This window comes from Oxyura jamaicensis, chromosome 6 (assembly GCF_011077185.1).
Source record: "Oxyura jamaicensis isolate SHBP4307 breed ruddy duck chromosome 6, BPBGC_Ojam_1.0, whole genome shotgun sequence".
Taxonomy (NCBI): domain Eukaryota; kingdom Metazoa; phylum Chordata; class Aves; order Anseriformes; family Anatidae; genus Oxyura; species Oxyura jamaicensis.
The window spans coordinates 210,985-232,118 of record NC_048898.1 but is presented as its reverse complement, the minus strand read 5'-3'; the positions used below and the strand labels follow the sequence as shown (position 1 = coordinate 232,118).

The 21,134-nt window shown below is 42.8% G+C and overlaps 1 protein-coding gene across 6 annotated transcripts in view; it reads right to left on the bottom strand.

Moving 5' to 3' along the window:
• RNLS (renalase, FAD dependent amine oxidase) overlaps positions 1 to 19,633 on the bottom strand; it is an 83,824-nt gene extending 64,191 nt beyond the window's left edge. For 3 of the 6 annotated variants that reach the window (XM_035330744.1, XM_035330746.1, XM_035330747.1), the window contains exons 1-4: positions 19,503 to 19,633; positions 19,315 to 19,420; positions 18,064 to 18,206; positions 16,720 to 16,878 (exon numbers count right to left, since the gene is read on the bottom strand). In XM_035330744.1, the coding sequence (XP_035186635.1) occupies positions 16,720 to 16,878; positions 18,064 to 18,206; positions 19,315 to 19,420; positions 19,503 to 19,614 (520 nt within the window). In that variant the 5' untranslated portion in view covers positions 19,615 to 19,633. Of the gene's footprint in view, positions 1 to 16,719; positions 16,879 to 17,063; positions 17,278 to 18,063; positions 18,207 to 19,314; positions 19,421 to 19,498 lie in introns of those variants that run through there. The other 3 variants (XM_035330745.1, XM_035330749.1, XM_035330748.1) reach the window with 3 other exon arrangements.
• Positions 19,634 to 21,134: the final 1,501 nt, after the last annotated feature.

Below are 21,134 nucleotides of genomic sequence, written 5' to 3'. Positions count from 1 at the left end.
CACAATCATGAAATGTGTTATAAATAAAACCGTATGAGAGACAATATCATCATTCTCCTTTTGCTGTATGCTGAAGGAAGCATTGGGGGTAGATACCAATACACAAGTGAGAGCCTGCACACACACTTCTATTAAATGCAAAGAAACAGACATAATATGGAATACTTTCTCTCATTGTTGGGCAGGCTGAGTGCGTGAGACACTTCACATTATCAAGAATTATAGGATCTTGTTTCCCTTCCCATTTTCTCACTTGAAACAGTTGTGAATGTGTGTCAACCAGTACCTGCAGTATATGTCTGATGTTTTCATACCTGTCTAATACTTCAGTGATCTTCAGAGCACATACCTGAAGATGAGGAGGCAAAAAACAGATCCATTTCACTAGTAAAAATAACTCAGTACCAAATGTAGTCTAGAGTCAGTTAGAAAGTGGTGCAATTTGACCTACCAGTTAAAGCCCTTAATGATACACCGTGCAGAATCAGTTCAGAGAAGCTATGAAACCAAACCATGTTGCTTATACACAGTAGTGTTCTGTGAAACATGTCTCTGGCACACAGTGCTAACAGTTTCTTTTACTGAAGCCATGTTCTTCTTTTTTCTTCCTTATCTTCTTTTAAGATATGTGCTTCGGTGACAAAGGAAGACTAACACAGAACATGGTGAAGAAAGATAAACTACCTCATTTCTCTCTTGCACTACGACTTCTTTTAATGATCTAAAACATACCAAAGAAAAAACGACATAACTCTTAGTGTAATATGCGTCTATTTTATTTCCAGTTCTGAGTTATGCAATGATCTCTCCTGTGAGCAATGTTCTTTGCTTCACAGGTACTAGATAATGTGCAGAGATGTAGGGCTGACTATATGTTGCCATCATGGTATTGATCTACCCTTTTGTATCCCGCCTGCTATTAAGGTTGCCCTTAACAAAAGCGCAAAACAAAAGCAACACTTTCTAAATGTTGCAGTTCTGCAATGATAGAAAAAAATCACATTGGGAAAGGAAGTCAGCAAGCCTAAGATGTCAGAATATTATTCAAATGCTTGAAAAAGATATTGATGTTCCTCAGGGGTCAGTACTGGGACCGACACTGTTTAACATCTTTTTCAGTGACACAGCAGGATTCGGTGCACCCTCAGCAAATTTGTGGGTGGCACCAGGCTGTGTGGTGCAGTCGACATGCTGGAGGGAAGGGATGCCATCCAGAGATACCTCACAGGGACCTGGGCAGCTTTGAGAAGGTCCTTGCAAGCCTCATGAGGTTCAACAAGGCCAAGCATAAGGTCCTACACCTGGGCCTGGCCTTCTCCAGATGGAGAACAGATTGAGAGCAGCCCTGAGGAGTACCTAGGAATAAGAGGAGTATCTTGAAGTATTGGTGGATGAGAAGCTCAACAAGAGCCAGTAATGTGCACGTCCAGCCCAGAAAGCCAACCATACTCTGGGCTGCACCAACAGCAGTGTGGGCAGCAGGGTGAGGGGCTCTTGTCAGACCCTACCTGGAACCCTGTGTTCAGCTCTAGGCCCCAGCCACAAGAAAGACATGGATGTATTAGAGCGAGTCCAGAGGGGGGCAACAAAGATTATCCCGGGTGTTGGAGCACCTCTCCTTTTAAGACAGGCTGAGGGAGCTGGGGGTTCAACCTCAAAAAGAAAAGGCTCCGGGGGGACCTGACAGCAGCTGAAAACAGGGTAGATTTAGACTGGATATTAGAAGAAATTTTCACTGTGATGGTGGTGAGGCACTGGCACAGGCTGCCCAGCGAAGCTGTGGATGCCTCATCCCTGGCAGTGCTCAAGACCAGGCTGGATGGTTTTTTTTTACCGCCTAGTGTATTGGGAGGTGTCCCTGCCAATGGCAGAGGGCTGGAACCAGATGAGCTTTTAAAGGTCCCTTCCAACCCAAATCATTTTGCAATTCGATGATTCTACAAAAACTCCTCAGAGACTGTGAAAACATAAATGGCCACAGCATTAAACAGGGGAAAGTGTTTCTTTAGATTAATTTGAATATAGTAAATTTGTATAGTAAATTGTAGTAAATTTTGTGAATTTTACTAAAGGTTATGCTACATGGCCATGTATCTAGAAATTGGCTGGTTTGTAGAGCAAGAATGCAGAGAAAGCACCAGATAGGCTTTCTTGTCTCAAAATCTAGTCCTAATTGAACTTACCCTCAGTAAGTATCTGCGTGGTAACCGTTAACCTCCATTTGTACAGGTTGAAATACCAATAAAGAGAAGTTAAGCTTTCCTCAAAGCTGAAACAGTATGGGCATACAAATCACATTCACAGTACAACAGTTGTTAGACTACTTTTCCATTAATAACAGGATTTTTCCTTCAGACAATTTCCTTGCCTGACATTTGGATATATCTAAAATATAAACCACTAACAGAAAAAAGCCCGTAATGGTTAAAAAAATTAAAGCAGCATACATTTGTTATGCCTCACCCACAATCATTTAGTTCCTTCATATAGCTTCAACTGTATCACGTGCTCTGGATGTCTTGCCTATTTACTTGCTTTTGTTTTAACCACATATTCTTTCAGTTTGCAGGTCTAAATCCTTTCAAAGTCTGATATGAGAGATTGGGTGCAACCAAATATGCATATGTGTTATGAAAGCACAGATAAATCAAGCAAATTGTACATGACTACAAATGGCCTCTCTATGCCATGACTTGTCCAACTTTCATAAATGAAAACATGCATGTCATGCACACAGTTTTAGACTATCAGGTATACAATGTAAAAAAAACATTTTCCCACATTTTGTTTTGTTTTGTTTTGTTTTTTTAACTTTTAAGAAAGTAAGCCTCCTCTCCGTTGCCTATTATCAGTATTCAAAATGCAACACAATAAAAAATAAATTCCTTGAAAGTTATTGACAGATCAGCTACAACCCAACAGAGGATGAAAAAATACCAGATGGAGCAGAAGGAAGAATTCCTTGCCATTAGTACATGATACCAAATGCTGTACTTAAAAGCCAAACTCTCCCCTCCTCCAGCACAACTAGGAAAACCGTCAACTATTGATGGTGACTATTGTCAGAGTTTGCTATTATAGTCAAAGGCAAAAATAGTAGAAGTTCTGATCTTATAAAATGTTGCTCAGACTTGCTTATCTGCCTTGAAAGCGCCACTTAGAAGAAAGAAAAGGCAGGTACTCACTGAAAATTGAAACCTAAACCCCATGAACCATTATAATACTTAGTATTTTGATATTTGGCTTTACAGAAAACTGTAAGCACTGACAGGGTGATGCAAAAAAAAAAAAAAAAAAAAAAACACAACACAACCCAGGGAGATATTTACAGCCAAAGGAAACATGACAGAAAAGAATAAACATTCATTTAAAAGAAACCAAGTATCTATGTATCTTATTGCTGTAAACACGTACATGTCAGCAGCAGTTTCACTGACAGGAGATTTATGAGAGCTTAAGAAAAAATCCAAAGCCAAGAACTTAAAAACAGTATTGATATGAAATCCATGTCATTAAGTCTTCTGAAAATCCTGCTTAGGTTGTTTCTAAAGCCCCATGCTACCACAGCATTTTTAAGCATTTAGGAGATGTGAAAGTTAACCATTTTTGAACCTTAACTAAAAGCTGTCCCCAAGGAACTGTCAGACTTTTTCCCCCATGGGATTACTATGGCATTTTATCTCCTCCTAAAAGTTAAAGAAAAAGAACTGAAGTGTTATATTTTCCTTCTAAAGATCCGACTCTGTTTCTACTTCTTGCAGCACATGGAAAGCAGAAAGTATGGCATCGTGACTGCTATCATAGAGGAGAGCTAGAAAAAACACATACTTCTGAAGAATGAAGGAACAAAAACCTTGAGGAGTTGAAGTTAAAAAAAAAAAAAAAAAAGCTACCACCTTTGCTTGCCAAAATTATGACCTTTCACAGAATTTTAAGCAATACACAAATTAAAGAGTAGAATGCCTCCTGGAAGTATTCTGACAGCAGAGAGAATTTATTAGTATACCTTTTTTCCAGGAAAACAAGTGCTCCTCTTGCCAAGGTCCTGTAGCACAGGCGTGACACAAACTGACTTACTTTTATCTAAAGACATCTATTATGTGATGCCTTAAAGTATTTGGGAAACACTAGCAACCTATGAAGTGCTAACAACACAGAGATGAAGAAATGTCAAAATTCACAACTTATACACACAGGAGACAATTTCCACTCTCTCTCAACCTTGAGATTCTGTTTAAGATTCCATGCTATACTGTGAAGGGATGATATGTATCTGTAAATGCAAAGCAACATTAACATACAAAACATTAAAAATTACGAGAAATTTGTTTGTTTTGTTTTCACAGAATCACAGAATTTCTAGGTTGGAAGAGACCTCAAGATCATCGAGTCCAACCTCTGACCTAACACTAACAGTCCCCACTAAACCATATCCCTAAGCTCTACATCTAAACGTCTTTTCAAGACTTCCAGGGATGGTGACTCCACCACTTCCCTGGGCAGCCCGTTCCAATGCCTCACAACCCTTTCGGTAAAGAAGTTCTTCCTAACATCCAACCTAAAACTCCCCTGGCGCAACTTTAGCCCATTCCCCCTCGTCCTGTCACCAGGCACGTGGGAGAAAAGACCAACCCCCACCTCGCTACAGACTCCCTTGAGGTACCTGTAGAGAGCGACAAGGTCACCCCTGAGCCTCCTTTTCTCCAGGCCGAACAAGCCCAGCTCCTTCAGCCGCTCCTCGTAGGACTTGTTCTCCAGGCCCCTCACCAGCTTCGTCGCCCTTCTTTGGACCCGCTCAAGCACCTCCATGTCCTTCTTGTAGCGAGGGGCCCAAAACTGAACACAGTACTCGAGGTGCGGCCTCACCAGAGCCGAGTACAGGGGGACGATCACCTCCCTAGCCCTGCTGGCCACACTGTTTCTTATACAGGCCAGGATGCTGTTGGCCTTCTTGGCCACCTGAGCACGCTGCTGGCTCATATTCAGCCAACTATCAACCACTACTCCCAGGTCCTTCTCTGCCAGGCAGCTCTCCAACCGCTCATCTCCCAGCCTGTAGCTCTGCTTGGGGTTATTGCGCCCCAGGTGCAGGACCCGGCACTTGGCCTTGTTAAACTTCATGCAGTTGACCTCGGCCCATCGGTCCAGCCTATCCAGACCCTCCTGCAGAGCCTTCCTACCCTCGAGCAGATCGACACACGCACCTAACTTGGTGTCATCTGCAAACTTACTGAGGGTGCACTCAATGCCCTCATCCAGATCATCAATGAAGATATTGAAGAGGACTGGCCCCAGCACCGAGCCCTGGGGAACGCCACTAGTGACCGGCCTCCAACTGGATTTGACTCCATTTACCACGACTCTTTGGGCCCGGCTATCCAGCCAGTTTCTAACCAAACGAAGCGTGCGCCAGTCCAAGCCAAGAGCAGCCAGTTTCTTGAGGAGAATGCTGTGGGAAACAGTGTCAAAAGCCTTGCTGAAGTCAAGGTAGACCACATCCACAGCCTTTCCCTCATCCACTAAGCGTGTCACCTTGTCATAGAAGGAGATCAGGTTCGTCAAGCAGGACCTGCCCTTCATAAACCCATGCTGACTGGGCCTGATCGCCTGCTTGCCCTGCAAGTGCTGCGTGAAGTCAACCAATCACATCACCTTTTCTCACCTAGCCTATTCTATTTCCTATAGTAAGTGTTGGGATTGTGAGACTGCCTGCTTACCCTGTTAGACAACAGTGGATTGGAAAAACTATGATGCAAATGGTACTTCCTAATCTATATTTGAAGTGTAACCAAAATTCAAGACCACCTTGATCACCCTACAGCAAGTCTTGGTCAGTAAGATCCACATAAAAACACCCACCTGACAACTGCTAATAAGCTACTTACTTGTGTTTTAAATTTTCTTGCCATCAAGTTTTACACACATGATGGCTTCTCATTTGGAGCAAAGTAATTCATAATTTCAAAGATCAAAATTTCAGTAGTCAATCAATAAAATCAGGCACAAAAACAAAGCCCAAAACAACCTTGGCGCAAACAGTAAACGTTTGAAGCTTACAACAATCAACTGCTATGCTACTATTAGCTAGTCAAGCCATTATGAATGTTAGGAATTAAAAAGTGAAGCAATACTTAACAGTTGTTCTGCCAACCACATCTGAAATAAAGTTCTTAACCACTCGAAACATCCATATATGAAGAACTCATGGCAGATGCTACAACAGTTCCTGAAGAAAATAGAATTTATGATAAATGAACATGACCTGAAGGGCTTTGGAAAGTCTCACATCTGAACTGTATTATGAAGCTCTAACAATATTTACATTCTTCAAACTATTAAGGTATATGACAAATGAAAGACTTTACCTCCAGGCACACTACTTTATGAAGCGTGGTCATTAGCACAAACTTCAACCTCCATTCCCTGTCATCTGATTTATGAATCAGTCTGGTGACCACCGATGGTCATCTGCTAGCTTTCAGGAAACTCACGTGGGTCAGAACAGTGGGCTTGGTCTTGTAATTAGAAGTCCTGGAACAGAGTTCATTCTCACAAACATACCATGGACATGAACAAAGTTTTGAAAAAAATCATGCTACAATGAAATTGAAGTAAACCTGAAGAACACAGTATCATCAGTAATTTCTGAAACACTGGGTAAGGAATCCAGATTCTGTCTTCAAATGAGGTGAGAACTACACTAGTCTGAACAAAGTTAATCAGTTTTGTTTGTTTGTTTTTGTTTTTTTTTCTTTATTTTTTTGGAACACAGTCACAGGAGACCCTCACAGTGCTTTGAGTATATCTGGAAAGGCAGAATTCAAATAAGGCTAGTGCCAAGGCAGCCAAAAGTAAATGTGGGTTTATAATACATTGCAGCTAAAATACTATCAGATTATAATATTCTGGATTGAAAGTACAGAAGAAAGAGGCCATTGTTTGAGGAGCAAAGAACAGAGTGTAAGAAGGGGGACAAAGGAAACACACCTTTATCCTGAAGTTTCAGCTTCAACTGTCTTGACTGCAGATTTCTCACCACAGAGGACATTCCCATCTCTCTCAGGTTGCTCAGCTCTAGAGCTGACACAGCCACTGACTAAATTGTACCGACTTGCTGAGGCAAGCACAAACCTTTTTTGTTATGGGATGTTTCCCCTAGTGCTAGTTTTCAGCCACAGCAGAGAGCTGACCCATCAGACACACTCAAGTCCAACAATATGCACTGCAATACTTCTGCAGTATTAAGGTTTACAGATGTTATCAGTGTGAGGTAAAGATAATCTTTATAAAAAACAGTCTCAATTACAGTGGTGTGAGTGAACAACAGCTATTAAGATTCCCTAGAAATCCATGAAAACCCATCTAGTCTAGGGGCACTGCACATAGCATTAAAAAAAAAAAAAGTGTTCCAGTGAAGACTTCCATCTGTCCATCTGATTGTAATGCAATTATGCAATAATGATAATGTGATTTTTTTTTGGTAAAAAAAAATAAAAATGCAACACATACAATTAAGACTACTGCAAACATACACTAGACTTAAAAAGACTTTCAACTCCATAAAAACATTCAAGCTGTAGGTTTCATTTCAAAATGATGGCTACAAAATCCTCAGGGGCAGCCTAGGGTCACCTTAGCCCACTTCTCTCCCACATATGCCTAGCAGGTATGGTAACAGGTAAGGAGAGATCTTTTCTAAAGATTTTCTAAATGTGTTTCCATGCAAGTTTAAACACTCCCCCCACTTAAAGATGAGCAAAATTTCAAACAAAAAGATTTTACTCCAAGTGAGATGTGAAGAACTACCTTATCACTGTCTCCCAAAAATCAACCGTAAAGAAATTTACATTAAGGATTTAAAAATTTAAGTCTAATATAAATCCCTTGGCTAGCCTTACTGAAGAGCAAGTTCTCAGTAACATATCCAGGCTTCTTACAATACAGAAACCACCAGCTCATTAAACACATATACCATGAAACATGAATGAAGTTTCAGAACTGTTCAGTTTGTTCACATTTTGTGGTAGGGAAACTTCTTTTCTTTAGGCTCACATCTTTGGAAAGATTTCTGTCTAAACACGATCCCTGGACAGTACCAAAGACTGTCTGTTGGAAAAAACTGAGAGGTATCTGTTTATTGTTCAGATAAACAAATTTCAGAGCATTTATTTCTTCTGTTCCAAATACGTCCTGTGTTCAAATACCATCACCTTTATTATTTGGAAAAAAGCTAACGTGTGCATATACACATGGGCTCATGTTTAGCTGATCTGATATTCCTGGGGTCCCAGTTCTCCGTTTGGAGATATACTACTGGAGTGACATAAAGTTGCTAAACAGGCATTAAATAAAGTTTCCATGATTACGTCCCCTGGCGTTGCAGCATTCTGCCAACCAGCACAGACAGTAAGGGCAGGAAGAGAATCATGTTCAGGTTACAATATTTACAGATAGCCAGAGCATGATAAACTACATGTTTCAACACAGAAAAGCAGCATTGCCTCACATGTCAGAAGTAATTTTTTAAAAGCAGTTCAGCTAAATCAGCACAATCTGTTGCCTGTTTAAGGTGCAGGTGTTCTGAATCTCTCCTGGGCCTACACAGGAAACCTAAGCTTAGAATTCAAACCACAGATTCATGAATATTTCTTTGCCTATATGGCTCAATCAGTTGCACAGATCCTGTGCTGCCCTCCTCCCCTTGCTCAAAGTGCATATTGTGTCAGTGAGTCTGCAGACCACATGGTGAACTGAAGATCACACACACAATCCTGCTAAAAATAACTTCATGGGGAAAGGGCAAGGTGGGGGGAAGCTACATTATTGTGGTCCCACAGATAGTTGTGCTGATACAACTGCCTTGCTGGAGGAAGAGTAGAACAAGTAATAGAAGACTACTGAAGTAAACATTTCTGTAACATCACAAGGCACCAAAGAGAGATGCTCTGATGGTGTGTGACTCCTCTGCAAGTTTCCTATTGGGAGCTGTCATCCTTGTCAAGCCAAAGGAAACTGGAGGCTCCCCTGGAGTGGGAAGCAGCTGCCCCACTCCCTTCCATTCTGAAGACAAAGGTAGCAAGCTTTTATTTTCCAGCACTGTATCCTCGTAAAAAATCCATTGTATTAGATTCCCCGCCCCCCCGATTTGAGATCTGTCAAATCAAAGTTACAGCTTTTTACCAGACAAAGTTGTGGCAATGTTGACTGACATTAAATGCAAATGGCTCAAACATCTGGCTCAAACCTCAGACTTCTCAGATGAAGAGGGTCACTGGAATCAGTGTGGCAGCCTGTTTGACTTTTGATAGGCTTTTAATGTGTTCTATTAATAACTGTAGGAAAAAAGTCTATTATAATCACTCTGTATTTAAAATTAAAAAAAAAAAAAAAAAAAAAAAAAAAACTAAAAATAGGCTAGGTAAGTTAAGCACTCACTTGAGAGCATGCACGGCATACTGTGATTTTTCCTGACATTATGATTTCAGCTTCAGTAGTTTTTTGTTTGGCCATGATTTTTTTTGTTTGTTTTTAAGGTATTCCCTAAGCAGGAAGGCTATACCTGAGCTGCAGAAGGCAGAGAGCATGTAACAGCTTAGCCTGCTTTAAAGCCAGCGTTGTAGTTTTTAACTCTTCAACCCAACAAAAACAATCTCATGTGTACATATCTATATATACTTCCTGGATTGGCAGGTCAGATCTACCTACAGGAGGGAACAAATTGCTGCAGCAGAAGGTAAGCACCAGAGCTGGCACTAGCAGAGGGAGGTAAGGACGGGACCTTCACTGAATGATAGGTAAAATTCACAGCCAGAAGCCAAACATGCTGTAAGAGGGATGTAAGGAGAGCTGTCCTGTATCCTGGCGCATCATTCCAACAGCTCTCCCATGTGCAAGGGCAGAGGGTTTCACGTCAGAGTAAGACATCGTGCATTTCTGCCAGAGCACTAAGAATCCCAACAGCCACTGTCATGGCTCCATCAGTGAAAGCAATTTTATCCGATTTTACCAACACTGATCCTTCCATTATGACAACCTCAGTCAGCACTGGGATGTACCCATTTCAAATGAATGACGTGTTTTTAAAAAGACCGCATTAATATCAACAACTACTCTAGCGCAAAATTAGTAACTACTTGTATTTCCAGAAAGCACAAATATTTGCACTGTGTGACCTCAGTTCCTAGGGCCCAATAAGTAACTAACAATTCAGTGTACACATTTACATTAGACATTCTAGATATGTTAGGTAATGAGAGTAAACTCAAGGTCTGGATAAGCCCTGCTAAGGCTGCTTGAAACTGGAATTATAAAATGGAGAATTTATCATCATCCTATCCAAAAATAAACACATACACAGAAAGTGCTCAGCAAGAACTTGGGACTCATGAAAAGTTATCAAAGCTCTGCATTCCTAATTCACATTTTAAAGCCTCCCTGTGTAAAGGTAGTCCTATTTTATTTCTATCTTCTCATCAGCTTGTATTATTTAAAATGCAGGACATTTACACTGATAAAAAAATAGGTCAGGCTTAAAACAAAAGCAACAGCGTTTCTTTTTATTAGCAGATTAAACATGCAGAGCTGTAATTTTAAAATTTAAATTAAAGCAACTTTACACAAACATTCCAGACACACAAATAAAAGCTACTTGAGATCTTTAATTGCAAACCTCTAACTAAAAACAGAGCTGAAAGATAAGTTTGTTGATCTCATTTGAATACGCACAAAATTGTGACTACTGATTTTTCTAACATCAGCAGCCAATAAAACAGCCCAGCATGTCTGAAAGACTAAGTATTTGTAAAATCTAGACCTTTCACTTTCAAAGATTCTGCTTTTAAGCATGTTTATTCTTCTTTTGACACTGAATTTACATTACAAAACTCAAACACATTTATTCATCTTTAACTTCTACATAACCACAATAATTACTACCAAAATATGCAAAGTCCAAATACATGTAAGCCCAGTAGATAGAGTCATGCAATGGAATGTCCTAAACATTATTTGATTGCTGCCACCTACTGTTGTTCCAAACATGTTGCAAGGAGCTAACCATTTTCCCCTTCTGCCTCAACCTAATACTAAAGCTAAACTATTTAGAGAGCTTAGAAAGTCACCAACTCTTGCCATACCCCATGTTACGTAAAGAAGAGAAAGCAGAGGAAAATGAACACACTGCAAAAAGATTTTTTCTTTTGATTACTTTTGCTTGGCAATTCTACTGTAATTTCAAATAAAGACAGAACACATACAATTTCTGAATAGAAACCAACCAAAGCAAACCAGTAAACGGTAATTTTATCAAATACCAGTATACCAAAGAGCCCTAACAATGCCCATTTCACAGCCTACCAACTCAAGATACTTCAAAGCTTATGACTTATAGTAACACTAGTATTACTTCTCTCTGCTGTTTCTAAACATGCAACTGATACGTCCATCTAGGCATGATGGTTGTAGAAGGAATGAATAAAGATTGAAAATGAAGATGAAAAAAAGATGAATAAAGTCTAAAAAGACTGACCATAGCAAGTCACTTTCTTCACTTAAAAATTGATAAATGCTGGCCCAATTCCAATTATACAAACAAGAATACAACAGAAAAAAATATTTTTATATATATACACACACAAATTTCATACATATATATGTATAAGAAGCAACTTATATACCACACACACACTTCTCCATTAATCAGACTAAGTTTTGGCATGACACCCACGAAAGAAGGAACTCTGGAAGAGCCATTTCTCACACAGACCATTGTAAATGGTAATTCTAGGTTGCCAAAGGCCACCTGTGTTTGTCTCCTCCTAAATGTGTTTAGCTTCACAATGACAATGTTCAGTCTCATCTAAAAGGTTAAAAAAAAAGGGAAAAGACCCAACCTAATATACCAACCTAACAAAAGATTCTGCCTGCAGAGCTTTAAGTATTAAAATGGAAACTTTGCCACTGAACATAAAATTGGGGATGGGAAGGATGCATCTCCCGTCATTTCAAAATCTTAATTCTCTGAATATCACATGAACAAAAGAAAGTGATTTTTAGAAGGACTTGGGATGGGAAAGAATGCCTCCCTGAAGGAGGTGTGGTTTTCCCTACTGCTCGCCTTCATTTCTGAAGCCAGAACGCAAATGCAAGAACTAGTAAGTCATCTCACTAAGGGTAAAATTTTGCTGTTTCAAATTTACAAACCTGATCTCATTCATTTTCTGCAACAGAATACTGAAGATGTCTAAAATAATAACGAAGAAAAACATTCGCCAGTCTAAGTCCAGATCAGTCACCAGACCCAAAGGCACCTATGTTAAGGTTAAGCTGATTGCCAGGTCCCAGCTGTTCAGCACAGTCATGCACAGCAGCTCTGCCAGGAAGAGGAACCCACAATGTGCACCTGTAGGATGCTTTTTTGAAGCACTTAACTACAAATACAGGGGCCTAATTTTCAGGACACATCTCTGAAAGCAATGCCATAGGTGCCCAAACTATTCTGTTACTGAAGAAACATACTACACATTTGAGGCAAGCATTTATGGGACCACTGTTTAAAGATACAATATTGAAACACTTAAGTGTTCTCAAACAGGGAAGAGTGCTAGTGTGAGAGTTAAGCTCCAGACTCACACAGCAAACTGGTGAATTTCTGTGAGGGGTGACTTTCCATTTCTGATTAGCCATTTGAATACTCCAACTTGGGTTCTTAAACACAGGTGTATCAAAGGTTAATTCCAGTGCTTGCTAGTGGATCAAAGCCTCACCTATTACACACAGCTGTTCCCATGCACCATCACTTATTTTACAGCCTTTATCTTTACATTAATGCTAACAATTCCTCAATCAAAATACATTTAAAACTTAATTTATCTGTGAACTGAAAGATCCAATTATACCTAAGTGGCCAAAATGGAATCCGTCACAGGTCCACGGGGAGCACTTGAGTCTCCAGCATGTAACAAAACTGATGTGAAAAGACTTCTCTAACGGTAACCTCACAGAGGAAGTGGTGGAGAACAGTCAAGGATATTGAAGATCTTTAAAGCAGCTGCCACTAATTAAGAAACTGTCAAAACAGGGATGGCAACACCAAGGCAAAGCAGAGCATGTAGTGAAGGCTGGTTGTAACACGGCCTACAATCACTGCTGAGGAATGGCCAAAGCACTCTATGTGACACTGCTCATCACAACCAGAATAGTGACAGAGTTAATATCACTACAAGTGTGCCAGTCTATGTCTTTAATTTAGCCTCAGTGTCTGTCTTTCTATATAATAAAGGGCTCAGGATCAACAGTTAGAGTTACTCCTAAATCCCCCCTTCGCTTTAATCCCATTGCCTGCAGTCTCAGTGCAGTTGCACTTGCCATCTGAGCAGACCTGACAGGCTGCTATCGCTAGAAGCAGAAAGTCAGCCCTTTCCTCTGGTTGGATGTATCCAAGGCACCTCCTGCTTCAGCTGTGGCAGAGCACAGTGAGAAGTGATTCCTCCCACCCTGAGTGACAGCAAGGGGGAAGTCTGCAATGAGAAGCAGGAACCTCCCCTTCCAGGAGGAGCTGCAATTGCCAGTTCATACACTGCAAATGTACAAATATGTTTCCCATTAGAAGAGCAACATTTTTTCTCTGCACTTGGAACATCAGAGCACACAAGGGACTGTCCTCCTCTCCTTGCAAGGAGGCAGGTTCAGAAGATGTGCAGGCTAACAACACTAGTAAGCAGGCAGACATTCATCAAGCCAGATCAGCTAATACAGTCAAGTGAAAAACAATACATTTCACTGTCACAGTCAGCTTAAGGTCAGAACAGGGGGGCAGATCTGACTCGCAGTGTGATACCCACTCACTAATGTTGACAGAGGCAGCAAAAGCAGGACAACGTCAGCACAGACAGGAGAGGACTATTCCTTTCTGCAGCTGTCTAGTTACACCAGCCTGAACTCACCCTGAAATTGCATGTTAACTCTCAAGTGAGACAGATCCAGGAAACCCTAATTCTCTGTCACCAAAATCCAGCTCTTTGACATGCAGTTGATATAAGGCTGAGATCTGGAGATACAATAATGCACCCTGACTCTTTAGAAGTCAAGAAGGATCTGATACCTAGACCTTGTTCAGGCACTGGAACATCTCCCTTATATTCTCCTGATTATTTTCCCCTCACTTTTTAGCCTATAGAAACAGTAGCACAGAAGCCAAGAGATCTAATGCTGGGGAACTCCAGGGTATGGGGAGCCAGCCCTGTTGCTTGAGATGAAAAATTAACAGTTGGGAATCTCTATTTGGCAAAGAAGCTAGTCCCACACAGAGTAAAGACAGAGAGAGAAAAAGAACTGGGGAGAAAGGGAGGAGAAGACAAGACTTGCTGGGTTGCCACGGGTAGAAGTTAATCCTGCAGTTATAAAGAAGAAAAAGATGCTTTTCACAACATCTGACAGTTCCAGCCACCAGAGCAGGTAAAATGAACCGTTCACATTTACATCTTCTGAAGGAGACTTGCCTTTTTTTGGACATGAAAGGATTCCATTTTCAAAACAAATTGCCCTAACAATGTTTTCAAAAGAAGGCAGAAATGCACAGTTGGTACTCGCTTGAAGGTTTTCTGCTTTCAGTGGTTTCTGGTAAATTTTATCATTTTTTTTCCTTTATATTACCATTATTTCAAAGTGTTTTAAAGCATTCTCAACCAATTTAAGAGCCCCAGAGTGCCCACAAAGTCATATGATGTACATATGTCACAGATACTTAATCATCACTCAGTCTCCATCCACTGAAACTGCATGGTAATTAAATGTGTATTAAATCCAGTTTATTCCAGAATACTCATCTTTTACATGGTCATATAAATTGGAAAGTATTTTCAAAATGCCAAGGAATATACCCCTAACTCTACTAAATCAGTCTATCTGCTCCCACATTTTCACTTGCTGCTTGCTTTAACAAAGTGAAGAATTCAGTCAATACCCGAGCATGGTCCTCTAGACACTGCTCTCAAAGTGACATTGTGCAAGTAGGGTACCAAGTACACAATTTTCATGAAGTAACATTTTTAACTTAGTATATTATCAGACAGTACTACCATTTACTCTTCCATTCCCAGGACATTCACTATCAATCCCTGTTGGAAGGGACACTGGACAGAGACACCACAGTGCATTATTTGCCCTTTTAATCGCACCACCAAGCAAACCGCTACCTTCTTAGGCCTGTCCCAATACATTTGTAGAGTCTGGACTGTTGAGGTGCTTGAAGCCCCGACACATTGTGAGCTGACCTAACTGAACTGGAGTAGCTTGAGACTTAGCCATGATGGCAAACACCTCCAAAGCACACATGTATTTAAACATATTAAAATCCAAGATACAGCACAACACAAGGAGCCATGGTCAGCTCTTTGTCTTTAGAGTGCTGGCAGAGCTGCTACAAACCAGAGTGGAAAATCCACACATTTTAAAGTGTCTACTTCAGGATCTGGCAGCAAAGAGGCAACAAGCCCTGTCAGACCAGAACTGACTCAAAACAGAGTCACATGGCTGCCTCATGCTGCTGCCAGCACACTCAGTTCAATGAGAGTTTATGAGCCAGATGCAGCATGTCCTTGGTACAACACTGCAGCTGAGGTGATAAAGCCACAGCCCAGTGCACTTCACATGGCTTTGCCAGAGCCAGCACAGGCCTGGCTAGGCCTCCTGGCCTCTGCTCAGCATCAACTGTAAGAGCTGCATTGAGATTCCTCTCCTGGAAATACTTATGAGGCCCTTCTGCAAGGACTCCTTAATGGGGATCAGGTCCGTGGTAACTGCATCAAATCTGCTCCCCTGCAGGGCAGAACCTCATGCTGCAGGGAGCATGCTGTGGACAGGCACTGACCAGCACAGTGGCAACATGGCCGAGCAGGGCTCACCAGCTGAATTTCGGAGAAAAGCTGGCGCTGCAAGCCACAGGCCAAGATAACACACCTAAGCTGGGAAAGCTGTCTAGACTGGAACTTACATTCCTTTCTCAGCACAGAGCTGGTCTTTCTAAGCCTCCATGACGCTGTTAAACACATTTACCCCAATTAAGCACCGAAGGTTAATTGAGACTATCATATTTGGGAAATACAGCCCCCAAGGGGACAGCCTGAAACAGCAAACAAGCTGGAGGGTCTGAGAGGCTTTCATCTTCTAGACCACAGATCAAAGAGCCCTGCTCTCAGCTTTTTTTGTCCCCTGAAGGCCATATGATTTTAGTCCCATTGAATGCCCTAGGGATTTTCCCTGTAGTGCATACGTTATTCAAGTCTTACTCCCTGGGTCATCCCAAGTGCAAACATACCAAGGGCAGCAATGAAAAAAAAAATTTAAATCAGACTTCCACAAAGAGGTAGCAACAAGGAAATAACCACATGCAGACTAGCTGAGGATCTTGTCCATTTTGGTAACTGTTTTCAAGTTACAGAAAGACTATCCTGTTTTGGAAGCCCCCCACCCCCAAAAAAAATTAGGGCTTAGATGAAAAAGTGACTCAGCAAAAATTTGCAGAGATTTTTTTCCATCTAGCACTATTGCTCATGCACAACACATATAGCCTCGCAACTACCCATCTCCTATCAGTTTGAGATTCATCACGTTCTGGCATAAATTAACAGGCAGCTCAGACTGTTGAGGGCTTTTTTACTATACATGAAGCTCAATCACCATTTCAGGCTCAATACCTGCAGTTCTGAGGTACAAACTTACTGTTTACAATGTCACCTTGTAGCTGAAGAACTTGTGGAACAGGCATTGTGAGAATAACTATATCAAACAGTTCTGGTGGTCCCATTTTCCTGGAGACTTCCCATTTCCCATCTCGAAGAAAGATGTGAGTTACGTGGTATTCATAGAAGACATCTGCATCTGGTTCAAAAAAGAAGAGTTAAATATACGTAATTGGATTCCATGGAGAAATACACAGTAGTTTCCCTTATTAAGTGGATGGCTTGCAAACAGCAAAGCACACAGATGATATTTGGGCAAAGTTTCACAAATTAGGTTGCTGAATTTAACAACCACCATAGGACGTTTAAAGAAGAGATCCTCATTGGTTGAAAAGTTCTTGTAACTCTCTTGTGTTAGGGCTGGCATTCATCTGACTCCTTACTGAGATGATTCAGCTCAGTAAACAGATGGAAAACTATCAGCTGTTTTCTGACAGGTTGGCTTCCTGTGGCTTTAGTGAGCTGAACCGCCTCAGCATGAAATCGGATGAGCACAGGACATGGCACAGGGTAAGGGACCAAAGCATACATCCAGGAGCTGAAAGAGAGAACTGTCCCCCTTAGCATATCCCACATACAGGAGGACAGGAGCATAATTATTTGAAAGATTAGAGACTTAGAAAAAAAACAGCTAATTAAAACAAAAGAGTCCCATGAAACGTGCAAAGCTTGACTGCTCATAAAACTAACATTCTTCAAACCAGAGTTAAATTAGTTCACTAAGCAGGATAATGTGGTTTTGCCACATTCCACCTACTGTAGTAGTTACAGCTTAAACTAGCAGATATTCTTCTCTTCAAGTCTTTTCAGAAGAGATTTCAACATAGCAGGTTTATATACTAAGTGCTCATTTCTTCTAAACATGGGATGTAACTCACCACTTTGCTCCCAGCTGTTCGTGGAAAAAAAAAAAAAAACAAAACACTCACTTTATTCAAGTTGTATGCAGCTTAAGTATCTTCTCAATCACCTGTGCAAACACAGCGTCCTCTTACTCCCACTATATTATTTTTGTCTTAATTGCATAGGACTTGCTAACCAAACAGAATAAATATAGTCTTGGCTACTGGTCCTACAGTCCTTTCATCTGTAGACATTTTTCATATGCCTGCAGTGCAGCTGAAGTCAGTGAAGTTCCTGCAGGACTTGGAAGTTTCCAAAGCTCACAGACATGTTTAACTACTTAAGTAACTTCAAGACATATATAAACAAATAAGGAACTTGAACAGTTTTTCAAATTTAAATCTCCAACTAGAACATTCAAAAATGCCATCAAAAACCTTGTATTTAAGAACTTTAATTTCAAACAAAGGGATCTAAATACCTGACTGTTTTAAATAATACTTGACAACTGAGGAGATGCCCTGAGGTGCCATGTAATTGCAAGAGCCTTCCTTCTCTACCATTCCTTCAATGGGTGCAGTCAGTGGTTTCAAGATGCCATGAGAAAGAAGTTCATCGTAGAAGCTTAAAAAGAGCAAACAACAGAGATGAAAACTCACTGCATGAAAACCAACGCCAGCTGCCATTACTTTTTGCAATTAAAGATGAGAAGCCCAACCTTTGAATCAATGAAAACTGTTCTGTAGTCTCCCTGTTTTTCAGACAGACTACACACAACCAGGAACCTTAACTATGAAGACAAACGATGTTGCTGTTTTACTGGGGGCTAGCCTCTTGTAAGACAGCAACACTACCTACTGTGCCTGTAATACAAGCTGCTAGAAAGCCATCTGACCAGAAAGATTCAAGACTGATTGAAACACGGAATACAGGGCTGTTATTAAAGCTTTGAACATCAGTACAAAATGAATCGCACACCACCACTGTGCGGTGCAGGAATGCTCCAGGAGCTGCACGCAGGCATCTGAAACACGCACGATTTTTCCCGGGTTTTGGTACAAACGCCCCACTTTGCTGCCAACTTCCCATTGTTATATCGCTGTTCCCCTCCCAAGTCTACTGGGAACAGCCCCATGCCACGAGCAAGCCTCAGCAGGCCTCCAACCCTCATGAACTGATCTCTCCCTATCCCTGCCATCAATGACAGCTTTTCTTAGAGGTGGAGACTTCACAGCCCCAAGGAGCTGGGCACAAAATACATGTATCCCTGCTTCTGCTTTCACACCTCGCTTTTCTCTGGTGCCTAAAGACTTTTTCATGAGGTCTAGGGGACTCTGACATATGTCAGCCCTTGGAAAAAAAAATGTCCCTGTGCGCAGAGGGGCACCAGACTGGGCCCATCATAGGTGTGCCTGTGGCGGGCACACCTGTCACCGCAGGCCCCTTGCAGCACGTGCGACAACGACCCACGGGTGCCGTTCTGGGGAAGGTCACTTTGCCCCCAAGCCTGTCTGACCCGCACCGAACTCCCGCTCACCCGCTCTGCCCCCGACTTCCTCAGCAGCACCTTCCCAACTGCCGAGAACAGAGAAAAGCCTCCGCCCGGCCACAGGCGCGTCCCCAGAGGCACCGCAAAGACCGGAGGAGCGAAGGCAGGGGCCGGGGGTCCGCCGCGGAGAAGCACGGGGCGCTTGCTCCGCCCGCCTCGGGTGCCGCGGCCGGCGGCGCTCACCTGCCGTGCGGCCCGGCGCGCCCCGCCCGGGGGCTGACGTACTGCGCTCCCAGGTCGGCGCTGCAGGCGGCGTCCCGCGCGCTGCGGCTCGTGCTCATGCGGCCCCCTGCAAGCAACGCCCGCTCAGCTCGGCCTCGGCCGCCCGCTCAGCTCGGGCGGCCGCCCGCTCCCCCGCCCGCCGGGCCTACCTGCACCGCGCGCCTTGTCCCACACGACGACGCGACCCCTCACCGCCCCCCGCAGCAGCGCCGCGCAGGCGCTGCCGGTCAGCCCTGCGCCCAGCACCAGCACCCTCGCCATCGCCCGCCCCGCTCTGCTCCGCCCCGCCGCCGGGAGGCACCGCCCTCCCCCCCCCGGCTGCGGCATGGCGGGGCCCTGACCGGCCTGAGGGCCCACGACAGCCGTGCGCATTCCTTGGTGTAATATACAATAAATGTTTGTCCATTGTCTTTGTTCTGTTCGAAGAGTGGGGGTAGTGAAGGTTCCTGGGTGATAAGAAACTGTGAAGCGCCTGGCTGGACATTATGAAATTCCTTACTTAATGTAACAAAGGAGTACATAAAGGATTCGCTTGAAACCAGCAAGGAGGAAGGAGCCCCCCCCACCCCCCCCCTCCTTCCCCCCCCCTTCTTTCATCTTCTGCTTAAAGTCACTGTTGCAAGGCTCATGTAACCACTTCTTGATAAGTTGTTAACTAGTTTGGCAGCATCCTGCCTTCCTGCTTCATGCTGGGCCAACATGACCAGATAAGGGAAAAGAAGTTGAGTCACAATGCAGAGGAAGACTACGGCCTTCATCTTCATGACCACCAAAGGGACCGAGACGACCCCCTGGCAACAGCATGCACAGCCGCAGAACATACCAGGATATGTCACGTATACCGGAACCACCAGGCGATAAAAGGAAGATTCTGGGGGGGGTGAGGCGCCAGAGACTTTGGTAGAGCCTGAGACTCCCCGGCCGCCCAGTGCTGTTTTGCTTGTTGGCTGCTTACTTAATAAAAATCATTTGCATTATTGGACACGACCCTCTCTGTCAATTAATTGAGAGCAAATTTATAACACTTGGCAAGGCTCCCTTGTTTTTTGTTTGCTTGTTTTTGAGTTCTTAGGTTTTGTGTAGTTGATCAAGTGTGGTGTTTGAGCCAGGAGAGGCAGTACTCTGATTAGGACTATGGATGGAATGTGTGCTAGAACTCGTCCATGGAGCTCGACCTGCCATGGGAAACTGTTCCACAGTATTCAGCCCGGAAAATGAAGCGTGGCAATGTAGAAGGCTGTGAGTTTGTGAAGGATAAGATGCATGCTAAGCCATCCCTGCACCAGTCATCCAGGAATGCTCAGGGCTTGATCCACCCTGGTGAAGATCAGCTTCTAAAGTAATCAAAACCCGCCCACCTGGAGGTGCTACCCAGCAAGAATTACTCGAGGGTGTGACAGCTTCCAGAAAGTGCTGATGGGCCATCTCCAGCACCTAGAGTTTTCCTGTAACCATACCTGGCACTAGCTTGAATTTTGCAAGAAGCTATGGCTTGATGTTAGGAAAGAGGGATCCCAATGTACTGAGAGTGGAGTAGATAATGCTGAGGGGTGGTAGCAGGTGTGCACCTGGAGAAGGATGAAATTTTCTTAATGATGGTCATAGCACACTAGTGGATACCAGTAGGCAACAACCAGCATTTTATTTATTTATTAGCTTGCTGCTGCAGCTTCTTGAAGCCCGCAGGCAGAAGCTGAAGGAACTTCACCTCAGTTGTCTTTGTACAGCTGCCCCTTCCACCTTTAACACACTGCCAACAGTTTGCCTTGTGGCCACAATTT